Genomic DNA, 10385 nt, shown 5'->3' on the forward strand with positions numbered 1-10385 from the left:
TGACTAGGGTGGCTGAAGTCTTTGACAATGTTTAGGGCCTTCTACCGCCTGGTATAAAGGTCCTGGATGGCAGGAAGCTTGGCCCCAGTGATGTACTGGGCTGTACGCACTACCCTCTGTAGTGCCTTGCGGTCGGAGGCCAAGCAGTTGCCATACCAGACGGTATGTCAGGATGCTCTCAATGGTGCAGCTGAAGACAAAAATATACATTTTGAGGGAGCATGCAATTGGCAGCGATTACAGCCTCGAGTCTTCTTGGGTATGATGCTATAAGCTTGGCACACTTGTATTTGGGGAGTTTCTCCCATTCTTCTCTGCAGATCCTCTCAAGCTCTGTCAGGCTCTGTCAGGTTGGATGGCTATTTTCAGGTCTCTCCAGAGATGTTTGATCCGGTTCAAGTCCGGGCTCTGGCTGGGCCTCTGAAGGACATTCAGATACTTGTCCTGAAGCCACTTCCGATTTGTCTTGGCTGTGATGCTTAGGGTCCTTGTACTGTTGGAAGGTGAACCTTCGCCCCAGCCTGAGGTACTGAGCAGATTTTCATCAAGGATCTCTTTGTACTTTGTTCCATTCATCTTTGCCTTGATCCTGACTAGTCTCCCAGTTCCTGCTGCTGAAAAACATCCCCACAGCATGATGCTGCCACCACCATGCTTCAACGTAGGGATGGTGCCAGGTTTCCTCCAGACATGACGCTTGGCATTCAGGCTAAAGTTTTCAATCTTGGTTTCATCAGAACAGAGAATCCTGTTTCTCATGTTCTGAGTCCTTTAGGTGCCTTTAGGCAAACTCCAAGTGGGCTGTCATGTTCCTTTAACTGAGGAGTGGCTTCCATCTGGCCACTCTACCATAAAGGCCTGACATTTTTCTTCCCCAGGTCTGTGCATCGACACAATCCTGTCTTGGAGCTCTAAGGACAATTCCTTCGACCTCATGGTTGGTTTTTGCTCTGACATGCACTGTCAACTGTGGGACCTTATATAGACAGGTGTGTGCCTTTCCAAATTATGCTCAATCAATTGAATTTACCACAGGTGGACTCCAATCAAGTTGTAGAAACATCTCAAGGATGATCAATGGAAACAGGATGCACCTGAGCTTGAGTCTCATTGCAAAGAGTCTGAATACTTAGGTTTTATTTTGAATATGTAAGTAAAGTTTTATCTTGAATACATTTGCAAAAATGTCTAAAAACCTGTTTTTGCTTTGTCATTATGGGGTATTGTGATGTCATTATGGGGTATTGTGATGTCATTATGGGGTATTGTGATGTCATTATGGGGTATTGTGTGTAGATTATTGAGGACATTTTTTTTATTTAATCCATTTTAAAATAAGGCTGTAACGTAACAAAATGTGGAAAAAGTCAAGGGGTCTGAATACTTTCCGAAGGCACTGTATTCCTATGCAACACTCTGTAAGCCCTATTTCTTTTTTGAATAGCCGCAGTGCACTCTTTGATCCACCAAGGAACCACCTTCCTCTTGTCACCCACAACACTCACTGGCTCATACAGTGCATTCATATAGTATTCAGACCCCTTGACTTTTTCCACATGTTGTTACGTTACAGCCTTGCTCTAAAAGTGAGTTTTTTTTTACTCATCAAAGGACATGAACCCGATCAAACATCTCTGGAGAGACCTGAAAATAGCGGTGCAGCGACGCTCCCCATCCAACCTGACAGAGCTTGAAAATCTGCAGAGAAGAATGGGAGAAACTCCCCAAATACAGGTGTGCCAAGCTTGTAGTGTCATACCCAAGAAGACTCAAGGCTGTAATCGCTGGTAAAGGTGCTTCAATAAAGTATTGAGTTAAGAGTCTGAATACTTAAGCAAATGTCTTAATTTGTTTTTTTATTTGTAACAAAATGTGGAAAAAGTCGAGGGGTCTGAATACTTTCTGAATGCACTGTATCGTTCTAGATCGCAAATCTCCAGATATTTCATCAAACATCGCCACAGATGGTTGACAAGGCTTATACAAATGTTTCTACTTAATATTACTACCTGCACTGTAGATTTCCACTATCACACATTCATATTCAGATGGGACAGGTACCATATATATGACCTTCCCTTATGAATGTAGCACAACCACCCACCCTGTCCAATTGATCTATCAGATCCGACTGATCAATAACCAGGAATAATAAAATCCAGATGTGGTCTAAGCCACGTTTCTTGAGCACATATCACATCAGGTTTGATCACTAAATCAATTCCATACTTAAAGTCCTGACCGTTAGCAATAAGGCTTCTGGCATTCCACTAAAGGATGATATAAACCATGACTATCATTATACTGAGACATTCAATCATTAGAATGATTAAAAGTCAACATATCAACAATCATGGCAACAGTAACATCTATTACTCCTAAAAACTGTTGCTGCTCCCACAATAACCTTCAACTTGGCTGTTCTTCTTTCCTCAAGTGCAGTCATGTTGATAACCTTTCCAATGAAGGCTATAAAGTCAATCTGATTAACTATCAAGGTGTCTTTTGACACGACACATTTGTGAGAGCAAGCTTTCAGAACAGGCCTCGTAATGGTGTCAGGACCAACATAACTCCTACAGTAGGTCTACTTCTTCCAGGACTGACCCTGTCATCTCCATCATTCTGCCTAATAGTTCCACCAAACTGCCTTGAAGCCTCTGCTTAAGAGACATTATGTATGATTTTATATCTTTGGGCCTCTCTAGCCACTTTCTGCACCTGGCATCCACCAAATGATGCACTGTGCCTCCCACAATTACAACAGTTAACCTTGACATTGTTCCCACATTCACCATAATCCTGTTCCCCTCCATATATTTTATTTCCTTTGCACAGAGCCGCTACATGTCCCATTCTTTGGCATTTAAAACACCTTAATGGAGGTGGGCAAAACCTTTTCAAACATGAGTCAAATTTTTGTTACCGTAAGTACAAGAAAAGTGATAGGAATCCTCTTATAAAACATTTTATTTTACTGTCACTAAATAAAACAATTAACACACAAAATTGAGACGTTCACAATTTTACATTTATTTCAGAAATCCACAAGCAGAAACCCCAAAAAACAAATCAAAGCAAAAATAAATGAAGTTGATTTTCCTGGGTTAAGATAGCTAGAATAAAAAACGCAATAATTTAAACTATTCTACTCAATAAGTAGTAAGAAACCTAGCCCAATAATGAACTAAAGGAGCCTAACTTTACTCCTTATTGTCCAAGGATGTTCTGTTTAGAGGCGAATTGGGTCTGGTAGCCAAGACAGCCAAATACGCCATCTAAACGTGAATCTATTCTCAATTGCAGCAGTTGGTTCTAGATACATGTCGGCGGCAGTGTAGCCTAGTGGTTAGAGTGTTGGACTAGTAACCGAAAGGTTGCAAGTTCAAACCCCCGAGCTGACAAGGTACAAATCTGTCATTCTGCCCCTGAACAAGGCAGTTAACCCACTGTTCCTAGGCCATCATTGAAAATAAGAATTTGTTCTTAACTGACTTGCCTAGTTAAATAAAAATAATCATAAACCCTCTACAGTTGCAGAAGACAGTATTTTTCATCACTAATCAGCCTTGTGGAAACACTAACCCTATAAAAAAGGTATCAATTGAAATGTATTTTCTCTCCTTATGCTTCCAAAACTGTACCACAAGCGACGAGTGGTAATGTTCAGACCGAATGTCTGGGCTCTTAAAACTTCCCCGAGCAGAAGACGCCTACTCCAATGACTCATGTGTAATGTAATGCAACAGAGTCATGATCAAGGGTTAAAGAGGCAACCCTACCGTCAAGGTCTTCACAAACAAACAAACAAGACATCTTATCAACACAATTTAGTTGGACTTCTAAACTGTTGCAACACCATCAACGTGTTAACAATAGCAGCCAAATGTCCCATACTCATTAACTGGTGTTGATTGAGTTTTGATGAGGTAAAAACAACTTTCAGTAAGTGTCTGTCCCAAATGGCAATTCATACCCTAAAAAGTAGTGCACTAAATAAGGAATAGGGTGCCATTTGGAACACACCTAAGACTCTTTGGCCCTTGATTAACCTATATGAAGTCTCTGATGAGCTTTCAGGCTGCTCTTCTGAGTGAAAGTCTTACCACATATCTCACAGCTGTAGGGCTTCTCACCAGTATGAGTGTGCAGGTGTCTTTCAAAATGACTATGGCGATCAAAACTCTTTCCACAAAAGGAGCATATGAAATATCTATTTCTTGTGTCGTCTGTAGTGGCACTGGTTCCCTCTGTACTGTCAAAACTGTCTATGCCAAGGGCAAATAAAATCCCCTCTTGACTGTAGTTTGGTTCTGTGATGTACGCTCTCATTGCCGTTTCCTCCTCTACAGGTAGTGGTGGCGGTGGTACCCGGTCCTGAAACCTAGGTAGTACTGTTCCATCACCATCCTCCCTGTTCCTTGCATGTAGAACCACCCCTGCATACTGCTCTTGCTCAATCACATCCAACTTGTCTTTCTCATCCTGAAAAGACAAGCCTTCAAGTTCCACCTCTCTAGAAGCTGACGTACAGAACCCGTGGTGGTGGTGCAGTCCATCAAAAGGACTGTGATGGTATTTGACACTGGGTGAAACAGGATGGGAGTTCTGCTGCTTTGTCGCATCGGAGGAGCAACCTGGATTTAGTGATCCAGACTCCATATCACTGTGCCTCTCTGTGAAAGATCTACACAGCTGACTCTCCCTCTCATCACTGTGCCTCTCTGTGAAAGATCTACACAGCTGACTCTCCCTCTCATCCATGACATACTCTGGGTCGTCCTGGTAATCTGGTCGCTCTGTGATTTGTTGGTGTTGAGGTCCTGACTGACTGAGTATCTGGGATTCAAACTGCTTCTCTTTCTCTGCTTCCCCCACCAACCCCTGCCCCCTGCCCTCCTCCTCCTCACTGTGCCCGGAGCTAGGCTGTGCTTCACCAGGTGAGGGCTGATCCCTCGGTTCCTCTGGGTTCTCCGAGGGTCTAGGATAAAAGTCAGGCTTCTTATCATCAAGCAGAGATTGTCCCGTTAGCATGTCAGCATCGTCTGCTTGACAGGAAAAAGAGTATCAAGTATTTTAGCATAGATTTTAACAACATGGAAATTCAAACAATGTAAATCATCCAACATGAACAGTTTAATGTCGTCTTAAACCCAACAGAGAACAGGAAAACACTTTGTGTCCATCCCAAATGGCACCCTATTCTGTATGTAGTGTACTACTATTGATTTTAGCCCTTTGGGTCCTGGTCAATAGTAGTACACTATAAAGGGAATAGGGATCCATTAAGGATGCAGACTTATTTAAGCCTTATTTAATGATATAACGGGTCTGTTAATTACAGAATAATTGACTGATTTACACTCTTAAGAGAGTTAGTTTTTCATGTATTTAAAAATATATATATATTATTTTAGTCTCTTACCTCTGTGAGTCTTCAGATGTCCTTTGAGGCTACTCTTCTGGTTGAAACATCTTCCACACAGGTCACAACTATACGGTTTCTCACCCGTATGAATTCGCTGGTGTCTTTCCAGATGACCAACACGCTCAAAAACCTTCCCACAGAATGGGCAGATGAAGCACTTCTTGTCCTTGGTGACTCCTTGGAAGGTTTTCACCTTCCTTTCCGGAAAACTGGAGAAGATGGGAGGATGATTCAGAGAAGCCCCGTCCGTGACCTGCGAGTTTGGCTGTACTGTACCGTCACTTGCTATCAAGAGTGTGTCTGAAGGTCCATAATGTTGCTGTCTGAGCTGTAAAATCATATCCTCGCTGACATCTACATATGGTTTCCCTGGAGATGAAGCACTGCTACATGACGCCTCCACCCTTCCTAGGACAGGAAGTACAGGAGAGTGATCAGTGAGACACTGGGAGTTCTGACCTGAACTGGGAGGTACAGGAGAGTGATCAGTGAGACACTGGGAGTTCTGACCTGAACTGATGAAATATTCTGAATTGCTCGTCTCCATATCGTTGTCTGCTTGTGAACTGGACATCCACGGCCGGCCGTCTCTCTCGTACGTTGACAAGTCATCATCCAGTTGCTGTTCTGCTCTTCCTGCAGTCTGCTCTCCTGCTTTATGATCTAGTGTCTGGAATGCATCCTTCTCCTCCCCTGGCTCAGACTTCATGGGCATCTGAGGAGCAGTTTGGAACACTTCGTCCTTCTCGTTCATCTGCTCTTCCTCAGACTGACGTCCATCCAGGAGAGGCTTCTCTTCGTTGTTAGCTAGTCCGTCCATCGATACTGTGGAAAGATTACATTTGAATAATAAAACAATGAGGCATACAATTGTTTATGTCCTATTAATAACCAATATATTGGATGTCATTATGTAGTGAGTGTGTCCCATCCCTATTCCCTATATGATGCACTACCCTATGGGCCCTAGTCAGAAGTAATGCATACATGGAATTGTCTATGACCTATAACCTAATAAGTGATTCTAATCTCTTACCTCTGTGAGTCTTCAGATGCCCTTTGAGGCTCCCCTTCTGGTTGAAACACCTTCCACATAGGTCACAACTATACGGTTTCTCACCCGTATGAATTCGTAGATGTCTTTCAAGATGGCCGTAACGTTCAAAGCTCTTTCCACACAGTGTGCAAATGAAGTGTTTCTTAACCTGGAAAAATATTTGGTTGCTCGCTCTCCTTGTCGTATTATAATTTGGGTCAGAACCCAATACACATTGAGGGTCTGGGTTTGACTGTACTGTGCGAAAGAAAACACTGCTGCGTGATGCTTCCCTGTCTTTTATCCCTGTAGTCTGCTCTTCCTGTTGACCCTCTCCTCCTGGCTCAGTCTTCACCAGAATCTCATCTGCAGGTCCAACTCCTTCATCCTTTTCATTAAAATCTTCCTCAGGCTGCAGTTTTTCAAGCGAGGTCTTCCCCTCACAAGTGGTACCACTTTTACCAGGCCCTGTGGAAATCAATAAGCACTGTATGTCAGTCATCAAAATCATTTATTGGTTGTTTTAATTGTAATCTAAATGGATGTGTTGCTGTGGGAAGTTGTGTCAAAGAAGGGTGTAATGGTTTGTAATAATAATGATTTGATTTCACATGCCTCCTGTTTCTATAGCGGGATGTATAAGTACACCCCCTGGACAGGATACTAGTCTGTTGTAGGGCCTTACTCCCAAATCCATCTCCTTAATTCTGAGTGTCAAGCAGAGAGAGTCTGTGGTCGAACCCCCAACCTTCCAAACTCAGGGTGTAGGCCTCCACTCTAACAACAAGGCCACTGAATTGGTTATAATAATAGTTATTGCTATTCCTCTCCCATCCCATTGTGCACAGACAGATATGACCCGAGGACGCACTCGTCTGTTGTAGGGCCCTAACGTTAGCCCTGGGCACAGTGCAGTGTGAACGTGAGTTGGCTGATTACATACGCCTACATTGTTTACCTGCAAATATTTCTGGCTGACTAATGTGACGTCACGTGCACAGTTAGCTATTGATAACTATTGATTGATTATAAAATAGTTAGTACCACTACGTCGACCCACCTCGCCTAAAATTCTCAGCAGCAACTGATCGACCATGATGAATGCGTCTTCGAGCATTAATCCCTCGAGCTTTTCGAAGCTCGCTGTCAAGTTGTTGTACATTATTTTTCAGGACGTTGATTTCATTTTCCCGTCGACACATTTCCACACGTAACACAACTATGCCATCGTCGACTACTTTGCTAATTTCTGAAACCGCAGCTTTAGAAAGTACCTCTATGATGGAAGCGATCTGAGCCCGGAGAGAAACACTGCTCAACATTTTCAAACGTTTGCGAAAACTAAACAGAGATCGGTCTGACTTCTGCGGATGATCGAAACTTTGTATCTAAGTAATATGCTAATAATTTGGTTTAAATATGCTAGCAACAATGTGAATCACGTAGTTATATGTGCAGCTACAGAGAGGAAAAGGCGAAGCGAGAGCTTTTACTCCAACCAAAATCTGCCCACGACGTGAGGAATTTTTGTATGGAGGTCAACGGAAAATGGAATTGTTAATTTGCTATGTGAGGTAAATACAATACTATATTGATACAATAGACGTTTCGTAATGGTTAGATTGTTATGCATGCACTGATATAAGTAAACGCATGTGACATTTCGTCAATTTAGAAATATCGACTATATCGGAGTTGTCATAGAGCTAGATAGAGGCCTCATCATGGATATAATTTTGCCAATTAAGGGCTTCAAATAATTTTAAAGTAGTCAACTTGGTGGGGATTCCTATTATTTGGGAGCAATCAGCCAATGAAGAAGAAGAAAATGGCTTTTGAGTGGCTCAGCAGTCTAAGGCACTGCATCTCAGTACTAGAGGCGTCACTACAGACCCTGGTTCGATTCCAGGCTGTATCACAACCGGCCGTGATTGGGAGTCCCATAGGGTGGCGTACAATTGGACCAGCGTCATCCGGGTTTGGCCGGGTAGGCCGTCATTGTAAATAAGAATTGTTCTTAACTGGCATGCCAAGTTCAATTTAAAAAATGGTGCTGCCCATGCTGTCACAGATGATATAGTGTCACAGATGATATAGTGGCACAGATACAAAATTGAGTCCTCTATCTATCTCCATGTCTGTTCACACGCGTATCTGCCTTCTCATTGGCTAGACTGGTCCCACCTGAACTCCCCCTGCCTGCTTCCGTCTTTGATGAAATATATTTCCATTGTTAGAGCGGTAACTCGAATATCTTGTCAATATAATAGACTATCTTTGATGCAACAAACTAAAATAGGGTTATGGCCGGAAGTGGTGAAAATAGTCAACCGTAAATAGAAAAGATTATGAGCAACGGAATTTGAGATCTGGCGTCACTTTTTTGACGAGGCAAAGAAAAATAAAATGAAAAGAGGTTCAACATCTTTAATACTTTATATATGAATACTTCATATTTTGGAAACCTAAACCTTCCCAGTACAGGTAGACAATATATCCGGTAAACTTTATTTTGAATCCCAAAATACACGAACTGGAAATGTAACCATTTCGGCTGTTGGAGGAATATACACTATGACAGTAATTGGTTGATTTACCACAAGCTATAGACGTTTGATTAGATGTTTTTACGTCATTTAAGAAGTGTCCTTGCTATCAGGAATCCTTGGGATGTCCAACTCTGACATCACATTTGATATTATTTTAATGGACCAAAAATGTGCTTATCTTTCAAAAACAAGGGCATTTCTAAGTGACCCCAAACTTTTTAACGGTAGTGTGTATATATATATATATATATATATATATATATATACAGTGGCAAGAAAAAGTATTTTCCCCCATCTGATTTTCTATATTTTTGCATACTTTTTTTATCAGATCTTGAACCAAACCTTAATATTAGATAAAGGGAACCTGCGTTTAAAAATACCCCCCCAAATATTACTATTTCATTTATTTATTTTTTTTTAAAGTAATGCAACACCCCTGTGTGAAAAAGTAATTGCCCCCTTTAACTCAACGACATTTGTGGGTTTTCAAGCATGAACTGCTTGTTTCAAATTAGGCAGTCCGTCCAACCGGCCTCAAAACTACAGACAACGTGTAACCATGCCAGCCCAGGACTTCCACATCTGGCTTCTTCACCTGCAGGATCGTCTGAGACAAGCCACCCGGACAGCTGATGAAACTGTGGGTTTGGACAACCGAAGAATTTCTGCACATACTGTCAGTAACCGTCTCAGGGAAGCTCATCTACCTGGACGTCGTTCTCACCAGGGCCTTGACCTGACTGCAGTTCGGCGTCGTAACTGACTTCAGTGGGCAAATGCTCACCTTCGATGGACACTGGAGAGTGTGCTCTTCATGGATGAATCCCAGATTCAACTTTTACTTGGCAGACAGCATGTGACCAGTCCTCTTCTGGTTGTGCCGGGTGGAGATTATAACAGTACATGGCCGAGATGTTCAAACGTTCATAGATGACCAGCAGGGTCAAATAATAATAATCACAGTGGTTGTAGAGGGTGCAACAGGTCAGCACGTCAGGAGTAAATGTCAGTGGGCTTTTCATAGCCGATCATTCAGAGATAGAGACAGCAGGTGCGGTAGAGAGAGAGAGAGAAAAGCAGATCCGGGACAAGGTAGCACACCCGGTGAAGAGGTCAGGGTTCCATAGCCACATGCAGAATAGTTGAAACTGGAGCAGCAGCATGACCAGGTTGACTGGGGACAGCAATGAGTAGTCAGGTAGTCCTGAGGCATGGTACTAATACAGCTGTGCCAAGCTTATAGCGTCACACCCAAGAAGACTCAAGGCTGTAATCGCTGCCAACGGTGCTTGAACAAAGTACTGAGTAAAGGGTCTGAACACTTATGTAAATGTGATATTTTTTATTTTTTTTATATACATTTGCAAAA

At 42.4% G+C, this 10385-nt stretch overlaps 1 protein-coding gene across 4 annotated transcripts; it reads right to left on the reverse strand.

Moving 5' to 3' along the window:
- Positions 1-3012: 3012 nt before the first annotated feature.
- Positions 3013-7974, reverse strand: LOC139387481 (zinc finger protein 48-like). Of its 4 annotated transcripts, none has more exons than XM_071133722.1 (5): positions 7525-7974; positions 6465-6932; positions 5939-6253; positions 5426-5836; positions 3025-5048 (listed from the first exon to the last, which is right to left on the reverse strand). In XM_071133722.1, exons 1-5 carry the CDS (start codon positions 7784-7786, stop codon positions 4048-4050), a joined length of 2457 nt encoding a protein of 818 aa, XP_070989823.1. In that variant the 5' UTR covers positions 7787-7974; the 3' UTR covers positions 3025-4047. The 4 variants fall into 4 exon arrangements, with proteins under 4 accessions (XP_070989822.1, XP_070989823.1, XP_070989824.1 ...); XM_071133723.1 differs by having other exon boundaries at positions 3522-5045; XM_071133721.1 differs by having other exon boundaries at positions 3013-5045; positions 5426-6253.
- Positions 7975-10385: the final 2411 nt, after the last annotated feature.

Source organism: Oncorhynchus clarkii, chromosome 28 (genome assembly GCF_045791955.1).
Source record: "Oncorhynchus clarkii lewisi isolate Uvic-CL-2024 chromosome 28, UVic_Ocla_1.0, whole genome shotgun sequence".
Taxonomy (NCBI): Eukaryota; Metazoa; Chordata; class Actinopteri; order Salmoniformes; family Salmonidae; genus Oncorhynchus; species Oncorhynchus clarkii.

Excerpts from the sequence above, each read along its gene's own strand:
- LOC139387481 (XM_071133720.1), bottom strand. The coding sequence starts at position 7,786 with ATGTTGAGCAGTGTTTCTCTCCGGGCTCAGATCGCTTCCATCATAGAG. Across the intron at positions 6,254-6,464 it reads GCATCTGAAGACTCACAGAG|TATCGATGGACGGACTAGCT; the intron begins GTAAGAGATTAG and ends ATCTTTCCACAG. Across the intron at positions 5,049-5,425 it reads ACATCTGAAGACTCACAGAG|CAGACGATGCTGACATGCTA; the intron begins GTAAGAGACTAA and ends TTTCCTGTCAAG.